Raw genomic sequence first — 25,194 nt, forward strand, 5'->3', positions numbered from 1 at the left:
ACTATTGAAAATGTGTTAATCTATATTGGTAAGTTACTAACAATGACATTTTCTTTCCTTGTACTCAAAGCAGCATTTGGGTGGAGATTTGCCATTTAATTCCCTCAAAGTCTGCCTATTACTTATGGAAAACTGGCATTTGTCCTCTCAAGAGAACCAGGGTGATCCAAACACCTGTCTGTGATGGAAGGCACTTTCCCATTTATCGGAATATTACATTACATTTCATATACTCCCTTGACTCCCGGGTGTTAAGTAAAGCACAGCATCAAGCTCTCACATCAAGTGTTTCACACACCAGGCTTTAAATAAAATGACTGCCTGACGGCTTTTCACATATTACCCAGTTTAAGCTATTTATTCTCTCTGCCTTTACAGTACCTGCTGAAAGTGAATGAAATAAAGATTAAAAAAGGAGTAGATCTGCTGCAGAACCTGATTAAGTACTTCCACGCACAGTGCAAGTAAGTTGGGATTTTTTTTTCTAATTCTGTTTTCCAATAAAAATGATCATCCTTTATATTTAAAGGACAAGGAATTATTTACAGAATGTGCCAGTATGTTAGGCAAACAGGTGCACTTTACGTATATTTTGCTTTCTTGCAATTTGCCCATATGCCAAAGTGATGATGAATTATGAGGATGGATGTGCTGCTTCAGTACAAGTCCCAGCAGCTTAGCCCAGTACACCCCCCCCCCCCTTCCTTTGCCATTTTATGCTTATCTGCCAGTGCCAGAACCCTTCTATTCTGCCCCCAAGCACCACCAGACTGCCCCCTGGAAGGAAGGTTTGAATAAGCAGAATAAGGCCATGAATGGAAGTTGGTGGCAGATGGAGGCTGCTGGCATTGGAGTAGCAGGCAGAAAAGTGACATTGGCAGTGGCCGTGCGTGCCTGGGAATAATGCTGATGTGTGACCGTGCAGGAAATTCTAGCAAGCGATATCATTAAGTGTGCAAACTTCCTAATTACTTTTTTTTTTGTGTCCGTTTTGTAAATTAGCTGCTTTGTTCAGATAAGAAGATAAGGTATTTTTATTCGTTCCTGTACTGTTTATCTGTGCCTCGCAGTATGTCAATCTTATTCCTCCTGTCCCCTCTGGGCATAAGGACACTGAAGTGGCTATTGCACGGAACAAGAGTCCTTTATTTCATTCAGCAGCTCCTCTAGGTCTCAAAATGGATTAACCCCTTGAGTGCTAGTACTACATACTAAGAACCTTCAGAACTGAGTGGTAGAACAGCAGCTTTGAGACCTTTACTGTAGAGCTTATATATGACACCTTCAGGGTACTGTACAATAGATTCTCTAGATTTCCTTGTTTGGCCTCTTAGCCAAACATATAGGTCAAATTATGGAAAGATCCCTTATCTAGAAAAAACCCTAGGTCCCGAGCATTCTGGATAACAGGTCTCATACCTGTATGTATATTTATGCGTATTTAAAACAGTGCAGTAACCAATGGAAATGACCTGTGACTGTTCACTCATAGTATAGGGAGAGTAATGTATATAGGAATTAAGGATGTGCTTATGTGGGGTTTAAACATTGCATGAATTCTGAGTGATTATGTAGGATGTAGATAATTGTATATGCTAATTCAGTTTCTAAATCTAGGCATTGTTCCCCCTAGATGCTTTAACCACAGACCCGTCAGAGCTCTTAGTTCTTCCATTTCCTTAATTATATATGAGAATTCCATAAATTGGAGTGGTAAATTTTCAGCAGCGTCTGCAGGAGATCTGATCCGCCACTTAACGAATTAATCTGATCAGCAGGAATTGGATGGGTTTATATAATCTATTTCTATTTATACCCAGGCTGGCATAAAATAAATGGGAGCACCACAGATCTGTGCTTGAGAATGTTACTTGGGCCATATATATATATATATATATATATATATATACTCCTCTACTGCTATAACCAAGTGGCGGCTATTCCAAACCACAGCTTATCATTCAACGACAAGGCTTCCGGGCCACATTGGGCCATTTTATGAACTACACCTTTTTCCTATTGATGTTTCACAAAAGAGTAGTAGGGACACACAGGCTTACCTATTCCTAGCTGGGGTATAGTGCTTTAGCAGCAATGCAGAACATATGGCAGATGTCAGAGGTTCAGTTATTACCAGATAGCAACCAGATAGCTGCTAAGATGCCAAACTTTAGAGCTGATGGACAAGAAGCTAAATGTCTCAGAATATCAATTTAAAGGTGAATAACCCCTTTAAACCTTATTGGCCTCCAGAGTTTGGGAACCTCTGCCTTAGGCTGATGCCACACGTGGCGTTTTTACGCTGTGTATTCTCTAATACTCTCAGCGGCTGAAAAACGCCCGATATCATCATCCATAGAAATAGCTTGAAAAGACTCGAAGCAAACCACACAATGCGGAAATACGCTAGAAAACGCCTTAGCACGGATTTTTCAAGCGTAGGCCGAAATACGCCAGTATTTGCAAAGCAAACTATTCCTATGTATACACAAAGGCAGCTGCCAGACCTAGTGGAAATACACGGCATTTTTTGCTATTTCGCTCTATTAGCACCATGGAAACGGGATTTGCTTACGTCACCAGTTCTAGGCTGAAAAACGCCATAGTCAGGGGCTGTGTGGCTTGTGCCGCGTTTTTAGGCCGAGAAAAAACGCAGCGGAAAAACGCCACGTGTGGCATCAGCCTTAGGTCTTGTGTCCCCATCATATCCCATCAATTAGATTGATAGATCACTATGTGGGTCCAAGGAGATCAACAATTATTGGTAAAAGGGCAGACAAACTCATGTTGTACCTGTACCACAATTTCACCGGTTGCCTACGACTGTGGTTATGTAATAAAAGGCACTAAGTTTGCCCAGGAGCAGTAACCCATAGCAACCTATTAGCAGGTAGCATTTACTGGTCACTTGTTTATAAGCAAACATCTTATTGGTTACTGCTTACATATTACATATGGGACTATAACCCCCAGGCAAATGAGTCATTTATTTTTTTTATCATTGTTTTTTTTCCTGTTACAGTTGCTGAATTAGTTATTAGACATCCTCATTGTGACAAGCATGAATGCAAGGAAGTACAATGTGCTTCAAAGCTGGATCATCAAAAATGAATGCATTGTGGGTTCCTTTGCCTGTAATGACATTCACCTATTATTATAGGGCCTCCAGTGTGGAGGGCACATCCAGCCAGTAATTAGGACTTTTAATTACCCCTTAAAGGAGAAGAAAAGGTAGAATCACTGGGGGGGGGTGCCAAAATGTTAGGTACCCCCCAGTGATTGTAATTACGTACCTAATACCCCTATTAACAGAAAACTGCACTGACCCAGGGTACCTAAGAGTGAGCGATCCTTAACACCGCTTATTTATTGTCTGTAAATGAGAACGTCAAATAGTACAATATTAGAGAGTTGGACTGTTGCCAGTTAAATGTACTTCTGGTTTAGATAGAGAATGTAAGCCAAGAAATGTTCTGGCAGGGCATGATGGGAACTGTAGTTTCATCTTCCCAGCTGCCGAATGGTAGAATGTATTTTGCTGGAGGTACATTGGAACTATGAGAAGGGCAGCCTAAGGGTATATGGAAAGGAGCCCGGAAATAAAGAACAATAAATAATGTTTGTAATATGGGTGACCTTGGCTGCTGCTGGGGTCGGGTCATTATAGCTGTGCTAGAACTGAAGGAACTGGACTCTAACCCTGTTCTTGTGCAACAGCGATTGAGTAGGCGTTGAATTCACTCAGAATTCTCGGCAGATGTCCCTTACCTCTGATATCCCCTTAGTGGAGGCTGGAGATGAGGGGAGATATAGGAAGGAAAGGGGGCGGTGCGTGAGTTAATTATGATTGAGAATGCAGGATACCAGGACTATTAGTGCAGTGTATATCCCAGGCAGGGAGAGATATGCACCTATTGTGCTTACTGTCCACTATAATACTTCCAACCCCATGAGAGAGCTGATAGGACTAGATCATGGCAAGGATTATTACTCTTTTGGCTTGCCTTCAGCTAATTGGAGGGTTCACTGCAGTTTGTTATAGGGGAACACAGCCCTCTCTTCACTACTATACTATTTTTAGGGGTATAATTACCAATAGATAAAATAGTGTTCACCCCTTGATCAGCATGCAAGTAAATGTTGGAGCTTCCCTCTGGGGAACTGAGGTGAATTTTATTTTCATCCTTAGAAAAATATTCCCTTATGTCTCAAAAGTGACTATGAGTAGCTGTACATTTCCCACCCCAGGGCACACACTTGTACCTAAGTTAATGGTTCAAATCCAGAATGTTTTCTATGGCATCTTGGGCCACTGGGCAGTTGATTTGGTTCAGTATAGTCCCTGGAACTGAGCCTATAGGGTACACAACCCTAGTGACAAATCTGGACATTCTGCCAGAAACTAAACAAAGTGAATCATGTATCAAACTAGATCATGTAATTTTACAGTAGAAATGCTATGCTGATTGTCTAACGATGAGAACCTAATGGTAATGTCATACAATTAGTGGTACATTGTGCTTAATGAGTCAGGGGTTGTACTACTAACGGCAGTATAACAATAATAGCTGAACTGTGTGACCGAGATGTGAAAATATATTGCTATAATATTTTGGTGATGTATTTTTAATTGCAATCTACATATGTACTGACGGCATACTACGGTGCTCGGCAAGTGATGTTATAGGTAGCATGATGCACATCAACTGTGTCTGTCCAAATAAACAAAACCACATTTACCACAATCTGATTGATGCCTGGGGCACAGGGAGGTTAAGTGACTTGGCCAAGGCCATGTGTGCTGGTGGCCAGGAATCCAATCCAAGACTCTGAGTCATTGTGACTTCATCACTTAAAAAATAATTCCATCTTGTTGGATGGCGCCTGATCCAAGCCTTTAACAGTATATATCTACTGTTACCAGCATAACATTGCACTTAAAGGAATAGTGCACCTGTCAGTTATGTTATTGCAACTAAAGCTTAGCAACTTTTAAGCTGGACTTATTTTGTAAGTTTGCATTTTTACTGTCTTATTCAGGCAGTTCCCTAAGCGGGGTTTTAATTTACACTTGGGAGGGGAAGCTGTTTCCCTATTCTGGCTTAAAGTATTTTCCTTGCAGTTCAGTTACTGGCCAGCAGATGTCATTGTTATTGGGAAAGCCAACATGTGTTCCGCCCCTTTCTTTGGATTCCGCTTTCCTAGAAGGTGGGTGCAGGTTAGGGCCTGGGTGGAGGTAGGCCCAGTAGGTGAAGTAAGTGTGAGGATAGTTCTGTAATAGCTCACTCTAGGAGTAAGAGATAGGATTGGGTTAGCTAGTGAGTAGCCTGAGCCTCCACCAAGGAGACTTAGAAAGACTAGTAATCTTGGGGGTACCACCCTCAGAATAGGGATGCAAGTGTACAGACTATGGGACTACTGTAGCTCACCTGGGTTTCACTTGGGGGACCTGATACTGAGGATTTGACACTTCCAACTTGACAAAATCCGCTGTTCAGTTATTGACCCCTGATGGGAATATGCTTCAGATATGTAAAGGAGGTAAAGAGGACCCTGCCCAAAAGAGCTTACAATCTAAAGAGAGACACAGTGTGTGAGTTAGAGTTTAGCTACAAGTCGAAGGCTGTAGCTAGGCTGGTGTCTATGTGTCAAAACTGCAAGTTACATAAACTCTTATCTGCATTTTCTTGGTAGAACAAGACTAAGAACTTCATGTGATATTTTGCATTATGACCTCAAAGCATTTCATTTATTATCCCTTATGTCATGACTAGATTTGATTTAAACAAATTGAGTTGGGGAGAGTTTAATAGAAAATACACTTGATATAGTGAAGGGCAAATTAAATGAGTCACTAAAATATATTGCCTGCATGCGAAGGTTTCTAGGAATATCTGTCCCCTTGACCATTCAGCAATATTACAGAGAACAATTAATGCGCTTAATTACTGGCCATATGCACAAACACAACATATCTGCGCAGACAGAACTGTAGCCCGTAATTGCTGTACTTAATAAGACAAATCACCCTTGGAGTTAAAATGATGAGAGGAGTTTGGCTTGAGGGTATAATGGCTGATTCGTCACAGTTCTCTCTAATTAAATTTCTGGGTATCTCAGACAGACTGGCTACATGGTTAAATTATTAGCCGAGAGATTATTGCATTGGAAGTTGAGCTGTTTGATAGCACAAAATAAATCAATGGGTGACATTTATAAAAAGGGAGCAGAGGGAAATGTGGGAAGACTTGCCCTTTGTTGGATATATTGTGCCCTAGCAATCGCATTGGGCTTGTCAAATGGATATAAATTAAAATAAACAAACACATTATATCCTACCACTATAGGATCTATTATCCAGAAACCCATTCTTCAGAAAGCTCAGAACACCATCTCCTACAGACTCCCATTATAATCAAATTAAAAATAAAAAAAAAAGATTTCCTTTTTTCTGTAATAATAAAACAGTACCTGTACTTGATCCCAACTAAGATATAATTACCCCTTATTGAGGGCAGAACAGCCCTATTGGGTTTATTTCATGTTTAAATGATTCCCTTTTCTCTGTAATAATAAAACAGTACCTGTACTTGATCCCAACTAAGATATAATTACCCCTTATTGGGGGCAGAACAGCCCTATTGGGTTTATTTAATGGTTACATGATTCCCTTTTCTCTGTAATAATAAAACAGTACCTGTACTTGATCCCAACTAAGATATAATTACCCCTTATTGGGGGCAGAACAGCCCTATTGGGTTTATTTAATGGTTAAATGATTCCCTTTTCTCTGTAATAATAAAACAGTACCTGTACTTGATCCCAACTAAGATATAATTACCCCTTATTGGGGGCAGAACAGCCCTATTGGGTTTATTTCATGGTTAAATGATTCCCTTTTCTCTGTAATAATAAAACAGTACCTGTACTTGATCCCAACTAAGATATATTTAATCCTTATTGGGGGCAGAACAATCCTATTGGGTTTTTTTAATGTTTAAATTTTTTTTAGGTATGGGGATCCAAATTACAGAAAAACCCCTTATCCAGAAAACCCCATGTCCCAAGCATTCTGGATAACAAGTCCCATACCTGTGTTGCAAATGTAGATAAAGAAGTAGTGACGGCACTCACAGGAATTTTCACACATGGAGACATCAGATGAAATAAAGAAGTGAGGTTTTATTCAGTCCGACGTTTCAGTTCCCACTGGAACTTTCATCAGGGACAACCAGGGAAGTCTGAATCTCAATGTATATATAGAATATGCAGTTTTATTCTTGCTATGCAAATAGGCAAGGAAGGGATGGGGCCCAGTAGCACCTGCCTCTGCAATAAGGTACTGGAGGTGGGGGTCAGTGACCCCCTTTTCCATTGGAACAGCACAACACCTCAGCAACAGGTTAACGGGTAAGCGTTTACTTTAGCAGAATACAGAAATATTTTAAGAAACATAGCAATTTTTTAAAAATTCAAACAGGTACATATTGCCAAAATGCACTGGGAAATGTGTGTCCAAAGGATGAAACTTCCCCTTTAATTATAATAATTTTGTTGCAAAAAAGATGTGACAATGTAATCAACGTAACAAGTTTTCTGTTCCAGGACAGGGGTGCCTTTGAATAGTAAAGGTGGCCGATAAGTTCTTGACTAGGTCTATCGGCAGCTTATAGGCCCATGTATGAGACCCTATGAATGGCAAACCTGACCAATATTGACCAATATCTGGGCAAAATTTTCCAGATGTGAATCAGGTGGGTTTGGTTTTCCCTTAGAATCGCGAACCTAATCTGCTTGTTTTTGTCCCTTACATAACACCAATTACGATCTTATCGTTTGGCACAAACGATTAGATCAACCAGATGTTGGCCACCTAGGGTTGCCACCTTGCCTGCCCCAGTGCTTCAGGCAGAGAGGCGGGACGTGATGTCATAGGTAATCTTTGCCATGTCAGTCTTCCAGAATCTTGCCCAGCCCTACCCTAACCTGACTGTTCGGGTCAAAACTGGACAGGTGGCAACCCTATGGCCACCTCTAGGTGGGCATTTTGTGGCAACCTTGCCAAACAAGCAGATCTTTTAATGTCTGGCCAGCGTAACAGAATTGCCTGTGCAATTCTTTGTTATAGTAAAATCCATTCAGGAGGCCCATGGGGTTGCACCCTGGTAGGGAAGGGATAGCCCATAAATCTGTATTATACTTTGTGTATTGTTGCCGTAGGGTATGGCTTTATAGGGTTTTGCACAAGAATTGACTGCTGCTCTAGTGCACAGAAAATATATGTTTTGTACTTCCAAATGGCTATTGCTTGGCCCTAAGCCTCTTGCTTTCCCTTTTCCCACTTACTTTTTTTTTTAATTTCAAAATGCAATTCTGGTTCCACAGTTCTACACTACAAGCCTAATCACACAAATGGATCCTGTAATTAGATTACGGTAGTTGTTGCCTTATTGGCTTCCCAGTGCCAAAGGCTTGAGAGGAGAAAACTAATTCCATTCTCTTCAATACATCTGTTTCTCAAGGGTGAAATCACCACAGGCCTACACAGCATAACAACAATCCAATAGTGGTTTTTACCTTTATAAATGGCCCGTGGCTGTCTGTTTAGTTCTTTTTCTCCTCTTGCTGAAATGGGAACCACCTCTGCTTTTCTCTAACAAACACATTTTATTCCCGAATTCTGTACAAACATCTGTCTGGGTACCAAGCAGAGCTTGTTTATTGCGCATTACTAATCCTTTGTCATATTCAGGGCAGGTATGTACATGCCTATTTATATATATATATATATATATTTCTGCTTATGTTTGAATAATACAGTCATGTCAGCCTCAATAACATGAACAGTTAGATACAGAGGGTAAAACTCATACACACCTTCCCACTTAGGAGTTATGTAACCTCTATGTTCCTTCCATTAATTATAGGCAGTGAGACAATATTTCAATGCATAGTATGGCTTTTTTTATGGTTACTGCTCGATTTAAAATAAGATTGAGCATTTCAGATTCAACAATTTGTTTTCCATGCTGAAATTATTTGTTCTTGAGTTCTTATTTTCAACTTATAAAAAAAAAAATCTTTCCTGACAGTCCGGAATGTGATATTCAAAGGGGAAAATATCAGACTGCTTGGAATTCCTCTTAATTCCCCAGTTCAGATTTTGGTAAATCTGCCCCCTCTTTGTATTTAATGACTCATTTGAATTTTAGGTTTGTGCCAGTCCCTGCAATTTAATGCCAGTGACTTAAACCATGAAAAATCCGCACCAGAACTGACCGCTTTACTGCTAAATAATATCTAATTCCCTTAAAGTGGTGGCTCACCTTTTATTATCTTATTATTATCTTTCCATCTTTCAATAGAGGGTCAATAACCTCAGCAGGCAATAAAACTATTTCTCTGTGAGGCTACAATTTTACTGTTAATTTTTATCACTTATCTCTCTATTCAGCCCTCTCTTATTTATATTCCAGTCTCTCATTCAAACTACTCCCTGATTGCTAAGGCATTTGGACCCTAACAACCAGCTGCTAAAATTCCAAACTGGAGAACTGCTGAACAAAAAGTAAAATGTTTATAAAAAAAAAAATAAAAAAAATGAAGGCCAATTGCAAATTGTCTCTCATCATGTTAAAAGTTAACCCAAAGGTGAACAACCCCTTTAAGGGTTCTGGCACACGGGGAGATTAGTCGCCCGCGACAAAACTCCCTGTTCGCGGGCGACTAATCACCCCGGATTGCCATCCCACCGGCGAAAATGTAAATATCCGGTGGGATGGCATACGCAGCGGCGCGATTTCACTGAAATTTGCCATCCCGATTTACATTTTCGCCGGTGGGATGGCATTTTGGGGAGATTAGTCGCCCGAGACACAGGAGATTTGTCGCGGGCGACTAAAATGGAAGGGTAGGGTGGGGTTGTAGGGAACCAGCAAGAAGACAGACAAATAATTAGAAAAAACAAAAAGTAAAAATCAATTGCAGATTGTCTCAGAATATCAAGCTGTTAGTCATACTAACTAACTTTAAGGTGTACAAGCCCTTTAAACAAGTAAAAGTAGTTACAGGTCCATATTTAAAAGATAAGTAAGCCTTTTATTTTACAATCCTCTAAAATTATGCAGACTTATTTTGTTTCTCTATTACAAGCAGCTGAACTGCAGCTCTTCTACTGACTTGCTTGTCTAGCGTGAGTCCTCCTTCTTTCTCCATCTTTGAAGACTTCAAAAAGGTGCCTACTGGGCATGCTCATTGCCTCTGCTCCAATTAAAATCAATCAGGCATGCACAGTAGGTACCTCATTAAGGTCATGATAGTTGGAGAGAGAGGTGCTGAGAAAGCAAAAGGGGGCACGCTACACAAGGAAGTCAGTAAAAGAGCTGCAGTTGAACTGGCTGTAATAGAGAAATGAAATAAATCTGGATGCAGGGAGAAAGGCATGTTATTCTGGGGGCTGTACAGAGTAATTTTAGAGCAGAAAAAAAACCTTATTTATTTTTTAACTGTGACTGAAGTGGCTGGGGCCAAATTGTGGGACTGAATGGCCATCCCATTAATGACACTCTCCATCAAAGGGGCAACTCCCCTAAGTGTTCCCATAGCCTCTACAGATACCATAAGTCTAAGCAGGAGATTTGCAGTTTGTGATGTTAGAATACCTGTATCGGTGCTCTGTATTCATTTTGTCATCGGTTTTCTCTCAAATAATTGTGTTATTCGGTTTGAGAATTGTAGCTTTATACACATATTTTTGGGCGAATGACCCCCATTATTATAGGCTATTAATATGGATTCTGTTGTTTTAGCTTTTTCCAGGATGGATTGAAAGCTGTTGAGACTCTGAAGCCCTCTATTGAAAAACTTTCAACCGATCTGCACACGGTGAGTAGGGTATTTCATTGCACAGCGCTTATTTGATCCGCTTATGGTAAAAAAACTGAGCTCATTTTGTGCAACTGTCACTGTATGCAAGAGCTTTTCAGGATGCCATTTTGACAGACCATCCTGTAATCAGATCCCACTTAGTCTGTCCAGAGGGAAAAATCTTGACTTTCCTCTTGGATCAGTGTCAGGCAGGGATGCAAGGGGCCCACCAGAAAAGCTACCATAGGCCCACTCTCTAAATAATTTATACTCCTCTCCTCACACTCAATCTTTTTCCTCTCTTCTTAACCATAATATATATTCTATCTCTCCTTTGTTTTTATTCAGAAATAGGAGATGAACATGACATTGGCTAAATGTTTAAAAAGCTGGAGGAACCACTGACCATTGAGTTTACTGGGAGTTTTCCTGGCATCTGAGTGGGCAGCCTGATTCTGTATGTAGGGTGTTTGGCAGATGCGCCAGTAACTGAGCAACCTAGGGGTCCAATATAGTACATGGTATCCAGGGACCAATTTCACAGTCACTATATAAAATAAGAATGCTTTGAATCAGGTCTGTCCAACTGAAGACCCCGTATGCCAGATGGGGCCCTCCAAGAGATTTTTATGGTACCAGAACTGCTCAAGAGCTCTAATTTTTTTTTTTTTTTAATAATTTGGCACCCAAACATAGTATATTAAATAGTTGCTCTCCTACATGGAAAAAGTTGGACATCAATGCATTAAATAATAATTATAATAAAATCAGACTAGGGGCATTGTTTTAAGAAGAGCCTACAAGGGTCTTGAGCCACTGGCTATATGCTGATACTCTGGCAAGCCACTCCAACCCTGCAGGAAAACCTGCTTTGCACTCCCTTAAGCTTCACTGATTTATCCTGTGGATGTTACAGGCATTTTAATGCAATTTGGCTATCTACATCTGTAACTAAATTGTACAATAAGCAGCTGTTCAGCTCATCGGCAGCATGCTATGGTAATATCAAGTATAGGATTTTTAGCAGTAATGTTACCAAGGATAATGGGTTCAGTACTTTGACAAACCTGAAGCAGTTAATAGTGCTAATAGAGAAGAATAGAGCTAAACCTATTGGCTTACTGGCTTGAGCAGGTATGATTTGTCTGCCAGAGACCCCTAAAAATGTACTCTTACATGAAAAATGACAATTGACAGTAGAGGAAGGCCAACCTGTGCCACAAAGTAGGAACCTGTTGTATGAAAATGTATCAATGCTCGGCCTTTGTGGTGTACAGGGCCCTAACCCAGTTCAAAGGAAATTTTTAAGCTTTTCTTACACCAACCACACATTGACCAATCGCTAAAGAATAGTTGGCTGAGTATCGGTGCATTTTGGCCCTAGAAACCCAAATGACTCAGGCAGTTTCCAGTTTTATTCAAGCAATGCAAGGAATATCTTACCAACATTCCTACAGCAACACTTCATATCTTCACATGTGTCGCCCTAATGAGCGCAGTTTCTTTTTAGGCTTTAAATTACAGTTAAGTAGACAGTTTATTCTTCCAAGTGGTGTTAACAAAGGATTACACGGATCATTTCTGAACAGCTGTGAAAACCACATCGTATATTATAAGACAACATTCTTTGTGTTGTACCGTAACTAGGAAGGGAACTAGCGCTGAATTGATATTGTATATCTAAGCTTGAGTCTTTACACCCACATACATGAAATCTTATTACGGAATTCTGTGCCAGGGATCACTCGTGGCCACAGACCATGGTGGTCTGTATTTTTAGACTTGAATTGTAGGACCTATAAGAAGTTATGACATAAGGCCAACTTAAAATTGCAACACCAGTGTTAAAGTGACATCCTAATCTAGTGTAACTTTAGCCTTAACTTGGTTGTATGTTTTACACACCAGTTGTAGCTATTCCTATATGGGCACTAACCAGTACACTTGGGCTGTGGTGGGTGCACCTCTTAGTAGAAGGAGCTACATGTTGATTAACGTGTCCTTTATAGCGCCTACCTTCATACTTATGGTTGTGTTCGCTTATAGAATCAGAGAAATATGGTAACTTTATATCAGTAGATTAAAGACCCGTGTTTTATTTATTTATTCAGTAGGCCATTTATAAGGGATCAAGAATCTGTCTCTACAGAACTCCCAGCATTCACTGGGACTGAGAACAATGCCATGTTTTGTATTGAGATAATAAACAATATAAATAATAAAACTATAGTTTAAAAAGCCATGTTAGCCAAATATATTAAAGGAAAATTACGTGTAAAATATGGCCAGGAGTATTTTTTGCAACATTTACAGTTTACTTTGTGTATTCATAAAAAGAATTGATATAGATAAGCTTGAGATGATAACAAATGATGTACTGGCTGGGGACAGCATTATGGGCGATTAGAGGGGATTTATAGATGACTTCTAATACCTGTGGTTCCCTGGCTGTTTAATCCAGACAGCTGCTAATAGAATTGTCACAAGCCGATGTTTATTTACATAAAGAAGGTCATGTTCGGGCTGTTGCCTGAGAAATTTCATATCATAAGGATTAACCTCATATTCACATGACCTCGTTAAACACATGTTTAACTTGTCCTTTAATGTTTTTGTTAAGATCAAGCAAGTCCAGGATGAAGAGAGGAAGCAGCTTAGCCAGCTAAGGGATATCTTAAAAGCTGCCCTACAAGTGGAGCAGAAGGAGGTGAGTATGCCAGGCATCTTTATATAATAGGCTCTTATACGTAAGGAAAGCTATCATCCAGAAAGCCTGAAAACAGCTTGTAATATTTGGTTAGGCAAAACTGGCATTCAGTTGTTATACTTAAAGTGTGTATGTGTATCATTATGGGTGCTACCAGTGCATGGCATGGGCATTTTGTTACACAGCTTTCTTTTTATCAATCATGTGGAATAACACCACCAAGGGGAACCATACAGAACCAAGGGTTAAAAGCAGCTGTGTTGCACCAATAGTATAGCTCATTCTTTCATATGTAATAAAAGGCACTAAGTTTGCCCAGGAGCAGTAGCCCATAGCAACCAATACGATGTTCGTTTTTAAGCAGGTGACCAGTAAATACTGACTTGTTGCTATGGGTTACTGCTCTTGGGAAAACTTAGAGCTTTTTATTACATAACCCCCATTGTATGTTGCAGTTGGGTAACTAATAAGACTAAGGCACATGTCTACACCACATTGAAACTATTATTTATTTATATATTTTTTTAAATTCTGTCCACTTGAAACAAAGAACTACCAAAGGGCTTTTTTTATGATTCTGAGCTAAAATCTCACACAACCAAAAAAAAGCAGATGGGCCTATTTCTATCAATAAATACGCAAGTAGAAAAATTGCTGTAACCTTTTTTAAAACAAGTGTAAAGTTAGCATAAAGGTGGCAATACATGGTTAAATTTGCTTGTTTGGTAAGGTCACCAAACCAGCTAATCTTTTCCCCGATATGCCCACCTTAAGTGGGCGATATTGTGCTAATGTGGTTGTTTGGCCCTAGGGCCAAATTAACACATTATAATAAAGGGGGTATGAAAAGTCAGACTTGCCTGATGAACACCTGACTGATTTTTAGCCAGATATCGGTCATATAGGGCCATCTGGAGTATCTATACATGGGCATAAACTGCCAAATCGGGCTAAAGGACTCGAATTGGCAGCTTATATCTGCCTGTTTATGGCCACATACACTGGGTGAAATTGCCTGTTTGGGGCCAAGCCACTTACTCCCTGATTGATATCTGGGAAGGTCTCAGCCAGATATTGTTCCGGAAATACAGAACATCCCATTAGAAGAGGTCTGCATTATAAAAGGTAAAATTGTAATTATACTGCAACAACCAAACGCCGACAACTCGCAGGAGACAATTAGACAGGAAATAAATTAAAGCATAAGGATGGTATGAATACTCACCTGTCTAACCTCGGCCAAAGAGAGAAGTCAATGTTTGGAATATTGTTAATAAGCTGACCAGAATGCACAAACTGTACTGTAAATATGCCTGTTATCTTTTCTTCTGTAAAAAATAAAAAACTTTTTTCAAATGGAAGAAGAGGTCTGCATTGTGGCTACAGTGATTTACAAATATCTATGTGTAGACCCCTATGCAGACATTATTTGGGCCACCACCTCCTCACCAGACAAGTAGATCTTATCCTGTGTGGCCGGCTTAATTCAACACTGTGCAATACTGTCCTCCTTTACTGAACTATGCACCCTGTTTACAAGCAGATATAAATCCTTCTTGTTTCAATAATAACATCCCTTTAAAAATGTATGTAGATACACTCATCTAATAGTTGTCTCATTATTAAATTAAGAACTGGGTCATTGTGTATGAAACCAGTCCAGGCACTAGTCATGCATATGCTTCTCATCTAATTGCTGTTGCTGCCAGTATGCACTCTGTTGCCTCTAATATTTATCATGATTGTGTGTTTTTTTTATCAGTTTTCCATGCGTCAGCTACATAAATCCCTTGTTCTTCCAAAGTAATAAAATGCTTTTATATTATCATTGGGAGCTGCCATCTGTTTAGTCAGCCATGGTTTTTTCCCTTTCTGCCCACACTGCTTTCTCAATTTCTCAAATAGTATTAAATGCTAAAAGGGGTCACATCATTGCCTAATGATGGATTTCTGGGTTAAGCCATTCTAAGCTTTCTTATACATGCAGTGTATGCGCAAGCAAGAAAAATGCACTAGAACTGCAGTCAAATGCTTTGGCTTATTGAAACAGTATGCAAATAAAGAATTAACAAAACTGGATTTAGTCTGAAATAAAATTGTGATTTTTTTTTATGTCAAGTAATTTCTTAAAGGAAAACTATATCCCCTAACAGTGTAGGTCTCCATAAAAATATATTGCATAAAATAAGTCGTATGTAAAACCCTGCTTCTAAATAAACCTTTTTCATAAAAATATACCTTTCTAGTATGGTAATCCTAAATAGAAAAGTACCATTTAAGCACTAAGGCCCGCCCCTTGGGATCATAAGTTTCACAGTGCACACAAATAAACCACACATACATGTAAGGGCCAAATAATGGACACATTTCTTTTACCTCCTGTTACAGCTGGAGCTGCATTATTTCTGGTCATGTACCGTATTTTTCGCTGTATAAGACGCACTTTTTCTTCCCCAAAACTGGGGGGGGAAAAGTTGGTGCGTCTTATACAACAAACTGCGTCTTCCTCTATGTGCCGCGGCTCTCTGCTACATCCTCGCTTTTATAAGGTTGCGCCCATGCGTACTGACGTCACACGCACAGGGCGCAACCTTATAAAAGCACAGAAGCAGCTGGGAGCCGCGGCAGAGAGAGGAAGACATCACGGGAGCCGGAGGCCGCTGGGGGGTTAGGGGTGAAATGGAAGGTGCTTGGGGGCCCTGGGGGAAGCTGAAGAATGCTGGGGGTGCCGTGGGGGAGCTGGAGGATGCTTGGAGGCCCTGGGGGATGCTGAAGGATACTTGGGGGGGGGGCCTGGGGGAAGCTGAAGGATACTTGGGGGGGCCCTGGGGGAAGCTGAAGGATGCTTGGGGGGGGGCCCTGGGGGAAACCTCATTATATTCCGGAGCGTCTTATAGGGCAAAAAATACGGTACCTTTCCTTCTCCTTTACCTGTCCATTCTGGGGTTCTAGCTTTGGGGGTATCATTCTCCTTTAAAGGGCTCTCATAAAATGGCTAGGTCTTTTGTACAGTATAATAGTTCCAATTCCTTTGCAATAAAACAGACTGGTGCAAGGCTTTTGCCAACTATAGTGGGGAAAAATGAAAAAACAGGCAGGCACTCCGGAAAAAGAAATTCTGAAGTAGCTGAAACGTTGAAATAAAAACAGTAGAGTTTATTTAAACTTACACATGATGTTACAAAGCCTTATGCATTTCGTACCAGAAAGGGTAGTTAATCTTAATCATTAACCATAGGCCATTGAGCCTATGATTAAGTACCGTTTCTGGTACGAAATGCGTATGGCTTTGTAACATCATGTGTAAGTTTAAATAAAATCTACTGTTTTTATTTCAACGTTTGAGCTACTTCAGAATTAATTTTTCCGAAGTGCCTGCCTGTTTTTTTTCTATTTTCCCCACATTTGGGCTCCTTAAGCTGAAGGTCTGGGGCATGAGCACCCGGACCCTAGACTACAATGGGTAAGATTTCTGTCTCTACCTCATTCACTTTAGCTGTGATTTTCTTTTGCCAACTATATTATTGTGCTCATGTGCAGAATCCCTGATTGCTTAAATTGCTTTCCCAAGGAATCAAGACTAAAAAGCTGTGAGTGTTTAATCAGGTGGCAGGTTAGCGTAGCTATTGATTGACTCATTGAGAGTAATGCCACCCATGTAAGTTATTAGCACAAGGGTGCTCTTGAATAGTAGTCTGACTGCAGGGGTTTAATTAATGTGCTTTTCTGTGTGACTATGCTGTAACTCAAGAATGGCCTTTTCTTCTCTTCCTAATACGCTCTTACCTTTTGTGACCGAAGTCTAGAAGAGTAAGTGATCTAACATAGCCGTCATCTGTTGCATGTTATGTGTGTACCCCTTGCCTTTCAGTGCATACTTTTTCTAACATCACACCACAAGAATAAGCTAAACTATATAAACCTATATTGTGTGTGTATGTATATATATATATATATATATATATATATATATATATGCAGGACTCTACACCAATTAACTGTAATTTGCATTTTTATGGAATCATAATGTGTTCCTAGGTGAATACTGTAATGGCGTTTTTGGGGGGTGGGGTTTGTTTTTAAGCATTTGCCAGTTTCCAAATTGAAATTTAAAGGAAAACTGTCATGGGAAATGGAAAAACATGTTTTTTTTTCAAAACACATCAGTTAATAGAGCTTCTCCAGCAGAATCCTGCATTGAAATCCGTTTTTCAAAAAACACAATCAGATTTTTTTCATATTTAATTTTGAAATTTCACATGGGGCTAGCCATATTCTTCATTTCCCAGGGTGCCACAGCCATGTGACCTGTGCTCTGATAAACTTCAGTCACACTTTACTGCAGAGCTGCAAATTAGAGTGAAATCACCCCCCCTCCCCCAGCAGCCAATCAGCAGAACAATGGGAAGGGAGCAAGATAGCAGCCCCCAGTAGGTATCAGAATAGCACTCAGTATTAAGAAATCCAAGTCCAGCTTGGGACTCCTCCAGTTACATGGGAGTAGGAGAAACAATAGGTTAGCTGAAAGCAGTTCTAATGTGTAGCGCTGGCTCCTTCTGAAAGCTCAGACTCATGCACAATGCACTGACATTAATATTATTAACATTTATTTATAAAGTGCCAACATATTCCACAGCGCTGTACAATAAGTGGGTTACATACATTGGACATACAAAGTAACATATAAAGCAATCAGTAACCGATACAAAAGGTGAAGAGGGCCCTGCCCAAAAGAGCTTACAATCTACAAGGACATTGCACCTACACACCAATATTACAACTAAAAAAAAGAATACAATGTTAAATGAAAGAGTGAATTATTTGCTATGTAATCAGTGTCATTTAGAAACAAAAGTATACCATAAAAATCATGACAGAATCCCTTTAAAAGGCCATCAGCCAGTTAGGGCCATGGGCAACAGTGGGGAGACTGTTACCAGTGCAGTAGCCCGTAGCAAACAGTAAGCAATTAACTTGTGTCTTATTCCAGGTAGAATAATGTAAGCACATTTCTGATTCCATTCTCCTGTTTACATTTCATGTTTGCCCCATTACTATAGAGATCAAATAGGTTAAACAACACAAAGGCATAAAAAACGAGGAGAGTTTATCCTACCAACCCCCACCTGACTCTGGGAAATGTGACTTGGCACCTGAAATGCTTAAACGTAAGTGGTTGTGCCATAACCGCAGGAGAATAAAGGAGCCTCTAGACAGCATCTCTAGGATTGTGTTACACCAGGCTTTCCAAACACTGTGCAACAGCTGTGAGCAAAGCCCAGGAGAGACATGGGATCCAAGCAGGGGAAGTCAGAGGAAAACGTAACGCCTGGGTGACAACGGAATCCCTAAAGGAACTCCAAGCAAACAGGACTTTCCTGCCAGCAAATAGATACACACACAGATAATTATATAAAGAACTGACAGCACCTGTACCTGGCAGAGGAACACAAGCCCAGAGGCTCCTCAGGGAGGGCAGGAAAATGATTGCTTCTTTTAGCTTATACAGGTGTGGGAATCCTTATCCGGAAACCTGATATCCAGAAAGCTCTAAATTACAGGAAGGCCATCACACATAGTCAATTTAAAGCAAATAATTCTAATTTTAAAAAGTGATTTCCTTTATCACCATTATCAAGGGCAACATTATCCTATTGGGTTTATTACATGTTTAAATGATTCTTAGCAGATGTTAAGGATGAGTAGTTGCATTTATCCACAGCAAAGAGTTTGTAAAAAATACCCCCCTCCCCCCAGAGGACACAGGTTGGGTGATGCCCATATAAAATGTTACTGTCGATTTGCCCCACTGTTTCCATTTTGTTCCACATTATCCCTTTAGAATTTTCCTATGTACAGCTGCTTCTTTGCTGGGCTCAGTGCAGTTGACTTTTTTTTTTTGCCTGATGACAACCCTACCCAATCTTCCTATTTAAATGTTTAAACATTAAATAAACCCAATAGGATTGTTTTACCCCCAACAAGGATGAATTATTTTTCAGTTAAGATGAAGGACAAGGTACTGTTTAATTATTAGAGAGGAAAAAGGAATTCATTTTTTGAATTACTTGATTAAAATGGAGTCTAAGGGAAATGGCCTTGCCATGATTAGGAGCTTTCTGGATAATGGGTTTCTGAATAACAGGTCCTATTCCTCTCTATCTATCTATCTATCTATCTATCTATCATCTATATCTATCTATCTATCTATCTATCTATGTCAATGTGTGTATATAGACCATATCTATGTATGTATATCAGTACTTACAGTTGGTAAGTGGTTTCAAGAAATGGAATAGAAGACATAAAGGGGGAACAGTACGGGTATATTTTCAGTAGTGTAGTCTGTGTAGGGGTTTATATCACTAAAAACCACCCACGTTAAAATCGAGACTCTATATTTGTAGAGGGTATGTCATTCACAGTTTAGCAGGAACATCAATGAAATACTGTTGAAAACCATGTCTCTATGAAATCAAAACCTGTAGGACCGATACCTCCGACTGTATACTAAAAATCCAAGCACTATTTATTTATTTTTACATGTTCTATGTATTCAGTTATCCTCCTTGTTTACTAAAATAACGCTACCCTGATTTATGTTTACACCTTGTAAAGTTCGTTAAGCAAGAACAATAAAATAGGATATTTGCTTTATCAACATCAGTTAAAAATCTTGATGTATTGTTCATTGAAATGTTGTAATGTGAATGTATTATAGCAATACCTCCTGGTTCCTACTGAGCCCCATACTCTATTGTAGGATTCACAGATCCGACAGAGCGTCGCTTACAGCTTGCATCAGCCACAGGGAAACAAGGAACACGGCTCTGAGAGGGACGGCTATCTCTATAAGAAGAGTGATGGGTAATTATATTATATCATACTCTTACTTTGGTTGTAGTGTGAGTATATTTTGTGGGGATTTTGTTTTAATTCTACATGTGATTTTTTTTTAAAATCTCTTTTAGAATCAGAAAGGTTTGGCAGAAGAGGAAATGCACAGTACAAAATGGCTTTCTAACCATATCTCATGGCACAGTAAGTACGCCGGCCTTTTCATTTCCCTTACATGCTCATTCGGTTTGCAAAATGATAATCATAATCCACATACTGTCTGTGCCACTGCAATACACCTCATGCTTTCTGTTATTAGGCAAACATTCCGCCTGCAAAGCTGAACCTCTTAACCTGTCAAGTGAAAACCAACCCAGAGGAAAAGAAGAGCTTTGACCTTATCTCACGTATGTCATGTAACGTCTCTCATTATTTCAAGAATCATGCAAATTAAGAAAGAGGATAATTAAAGTGAGCGAGATAATCGTCATGTTCTATATGAGAACCTCATTACTAGTTTTAATTATGTACTCCAGCTGTACATGTTTATCAGAAATGGTTATACCATATTAACCCCTGTATTCTTGTGTCATGTGAATAATCTGTCGTTACTGATCTAACTGATCTAATTATTCATGTGAATAATCTAACCATTTTATTTTTTTTGCATCTTCTGCTGTAGATGATCGGACATATCACTTTCAAGCAGAGGATGAAACAGAGTGCCAAATGTAAGTGTATACTTGCACTCAATTGGAAAGTTATATAAAAGAACCTGGCTTTGTCACCTTCTCCAAACATGCTGCTTCACTCATCAGTACAAGCCCAGGACTGGCATAATAAGTCCAAGGGCTTTTATTGTTTCCAGGGTTAAAATTGGTGAACGGCTGAAGTGGTGACTTGAATCCTGTTCCGTCCCCCAATATTAATTAGAGAAAAACCAAAAGGCAACAGTTCTGCACACTTATATGAAAGTTCCAGCGAGTGTGTGAATTCTCCCTACTACATTTCATGTATTCTGGATGAATACACTAGCATTAAAAAAATCTAGTAATCTGCACAGAGAGGGGCCAGTGCATGGGGTCAGCCATATTTGTTTGTGGAAGGGTAACATTTCACTAGCACTTAAGGAGCCCCAACTTGGTTTCATTGTATTCTGTGGGACCATAGTAAGTCCAAAAGAATACAAGTAGCCATTAATGATCTGTTATAGAAGCCTAATTAGGCTGTCCATTTTTGGATTCCATCTTAGTTTTTGTCTCATGTTGTTTGATTATATTCAAACAAATCTTTTAAAACCTTATGCAATGGTTCCATTTTAATCATGGGTGGAACTCGCTATGTTTCCAGTGGGTTGCTAAACCCTCTAATCTGTTAGAGCAGTGCTGTCCAATTTATTATACGTAGTGGGCCAATTACTTCCCATGCAGCATGTTAGAAGTCTGGATTATATTAAAATTATAATGTCATACAGTGAAGTCTATAGAGCCCTAGAGCATTTTTATGGGGGCCATAAAAATCCATAGATGGCCCACAGACCTCCAGCTGGACAGCCCTGTATTAGTGGGTTCTGCAGTCTCAGCAGTTCTATAGAGACTGATTATAGCATTCTCACAGATGGATAATTTCCCTTTATATTTCAGATGGATGTCTGTGCTTCAGAACAGCAAGGAAGAAGCCTTAAACAATGCATTCAAGGGAGACCACAGTGCAGGGGAGAACAACATTGTTCAGGAACTCACTAAGGAAATAATATCTGATATCCAGAGAATGCCAGGGAACGACGTGTGCTGTGACTGTGGTGCATCAGGTAATATCTCCCCCATTTTTAAGGCAAAACAGTTGATCATGGCAGGGGTTTTTGCTCTTTTACTGTGTAAAAAAACAGTTAAATTTGGTAAATATTTATCTTTCAGTTCTGTTCAACACGTTATTCAAATAATAACTATTTTAGAAGTTTCTGTTCTATCCTCGATGTCATTAAGCCAAGTAAAGTAAATAATATATATAAGTAAAACACATGGCACATCTCCTGCAATACTTATACATCATATCTCTAAAAATATAAATGTTTTGTGCGTACCCATATTATTTCCCATCCCTTAATAAAACTATACAAAACCGGTCTTATAGATTGAAGGAACTGAACATCTACACACTGTCATCTGCTGGTTGAAGTTGGAATTGGATAGATGTGTCCAAACTGGCCCATTTGTTTCTGAAGTGGAGGGAATTCAAGGTTCTTGTAGGCCCCCTCCTCATTCCAGTGTTTGACCCTTCAGGAAAACCTCATTCATTCTGCAGCCAATCAGATACTAGTTAGCAAAGCTTGGAAGGCAATAATATGCAAGCCCTTCTTATTCCAGGAAGTTATTTGTGTCCTTTGGATTTTTTCTTGACACGTTGGCTGCAGTCCAGAATTGCATAGAACTTCTTCCTGCTTATCACTCAACCCTTTCAAAAAGGTCTAATTGAATTTCTGATTGAGGAACAATGTAGTCATTACACATAAGCAACAATGTGCATGAGTTGGAGTATGGTGACCTATCATTTTGTGAGGCTCGATGATAGAGCTGGTAGCAAATGATTAATTGATAGTAACTGAAGCATTTCATCTGGTTCTCTTACCCATTCTCTTATTTACTCTCTGTTAGTAAAGATATATTACTATCTCTAAGTATTACTATCTCTATCAATGCAAATATGAAGGCTGCCGGGAATTTCTGCACCCAAAAAAGAACCAACGGTACGGATTAGTCGCCCTCAATAGATCTCTGCTATAACAGGCAACTAATCACTAATGGCTTTCCAACGGTAACAGTAGTACTTGGCGGTGTAAAACCCTTTGTATCTGCTGGAGGAAACTCTGAGCGACTTCAATATACCGAAGCAATGCAAAGGGCTTTCCACCGGCGACTCCTATTGTTGCAGGTGGATAGCCATTTCGCCGCGGTAGGTCGTCCGCAATAGATCTATCGCAGGCAACTGAACTGCTCTGTGGGTCCTTATTAAAAATGTTATTTGCCAAGGTATTTGGAGGGTGAGAATACTGCTGTGTTGTTTTCATAGGTTCTGACTCCAGCAAGTTTTTGTTGTTTCAGATCCAACTTGGCTTTCCACAAACCTGGGGATCCTTACATGCATTGAGTGCTCTGGGATACACAGAGAGCTGGGCGTGCATTACTCCAGAATACAGTCTCTTACACTGGATGTCTTGGGAACTTCTGAGCTTTTGGTAAACCTTCAAGTCATATTTTAGAGAACTGTATTTTGAGATCTTACTCTCATATTTATATATGTACTATAAACATATACGCACTCCACCAGTACACCAGTACCAGCTCGGTGCTTCCAAGTTAGTAAGCACATGCCGCAATCAGGCCCAGACTGGAAATCTGTGGGTTCTGGCAAATGCCAGGGGGGCTGCTGTAAGATGCTATAAACACTGACTATTTATTGGGCTTGTGGGGACTGCCTGGAATGCCAGGGCCTATTTTGAATCACAGTCCAGACTTGGCCACAATTATCCACCAGAAACAGCACTCATAAATCCATCAGAGCAATTTTTGACTTCATATACAAAACTTGGTGGAGATGCACCTTATTTCTAGAAAGGGTGTATTTCCCTTTTAAGACTAAGACCCACAAGGTAACTTTTAGGTGGTGTTTAAATTCTTAGTTAAATGATGATATTGTCCAAAAAGGTAAATGGACCCGCTGAGCAGTCTTGTAATTGTGATCATAAAAATCTCTTAGGTCTCCAGATGGACAGCCTGGCTTAATTCTCTGACGTTAAATGGTAGCTAACTGAGCAACAACAGTTGGACCTTGGTGCCAAAGCACTGAAGCTTGAGCGTTTTGGCACCATAGCCATACTCTCAAGGCTCGGTGTGTCAGTCAGTGTGCTTTCCATATAATAATATTAGGAGTGATGACAAGTGGAGACGATTGTTTTGCCTCCTAGACAGCAGTGCAGACAAAACACATCATGTACCCTTATCTAGTCACTGGAAGAATTCTTTATCTCCAGTCTGCACTAGAGTCCACACAGTAGATTATAAAGAGTTATACTTGCTTGCATTCTATCAGAATCAGCCTTTCCTTGAATGTTGGAAATGGGGTACCAAAGGTTCGTCTGTCTATCTACCCACCTTCCTACCTCCTGAACACTGCTACTGCTACATACAGCTCAATCAGCACTCTGCCTAGGATATGGCTGTTGACTAATACATTCTGCCTTGTGACTTAGGGCTAATGCTTAGTGTAACTGTTAGTGTAAACTGTTTTATTTTGATTGCTCACAAATATGTTAATGGTGAAGCATATAATGCCACACATGTCTCCATATACTATCTGGCTGGGAAATACCTAAAGTATGCAGTGCCATAGCTTGCGCTGAAATACAGGCTGAGATGTTTTACAAAGCACAGTAGGTATCTAGAGAAGGGTTGGACAGTCTTGCCAGAGTACAACCATAGCCATAGTGAGCCCCAGCCGAGGGCAGTTCCCAACAGTCCTTTCTTATTCTCACCATAGGCCTATTTAAGATGTATTACATTTAGCACTTTCAAAATTGTTATTAAAGTCGTCCCTTAATGTCAGGTACTCTGATGGGCCTTGGGATGACCAGTACAACATTGTGACATGATTTTTCCTTTTGCCCATACCAGATTGAAACCTGTGGGAGCAAAGATACAAATGTATTGCACCCTCTGATACCATCTGATCAGCGTCACCCATTGTATACAGAGTTTGTTAGTAGCTTTTGTTTTTTGTTTTTTTTT

General features: G+C 39.8%; 1 protein-coding gene across 3 annotated transcripts in view; it reads left to right on the forward strand.

The window, feature by feature from the left end:
- Nucleotides 1–25,194, forward strand: part of asap2 (ArfGAP with SH3 domain, ankyrin repeat and PH domain 2) — a 103,531-nt gene that overhangs the window by 66,943 nt on the left and 11,394 nt on the right. For all 3 annotated transcript variants that reach the window (XM_002935032.5, XM_004914478.4, XM_012963462.3), the window contains exons 7-15: nt 379–464; nt 10,809–10,884; nt 13,487–13,573; nt 20,337–20,440; nt 20,545–20,614; nt 20,730–20,817; nt 21,093–21,141; nt 22,054–22,220; nt 23,512–23,645. In XM_002935032.5, the coding sequence (XP_002935078.3) occupies nt 379–464; nt 10,809–10,884; nt 13,487–13,573; nt 20,337–20,440; nt 20,545–20,614; nt 20,730–20,817; nt 21,093–21,141; nt 22,054–22,220; nt 23,512–23,645 (861 nt within the window). The remainder of the gene's footprint in view (nt 1–378; nt 465–10,808; nt 10,885–13,486; nt 13,574–20,336; nt 20,441–20,544; nt 20,615–20,729; nt 20,818–21,092; nt 21,142–22,053; nt 22,221–23,511; nt 23,646–25,194) is intronic.

The sequence above is a fragment of the Xenopus tropicalis genome, chromosome 5, assembly GCF_000004195.4.
Source record: "Xenopus tropicalis strain Nigerian chromosome 5, UCB_Xtro_10.0, whole genome shotgun sequence".
NCBI lineage: Eukaryota > Metazoa > Chordata > Amphibia > Anura > Pipidae > Xenopus > Xenopus tropicalis.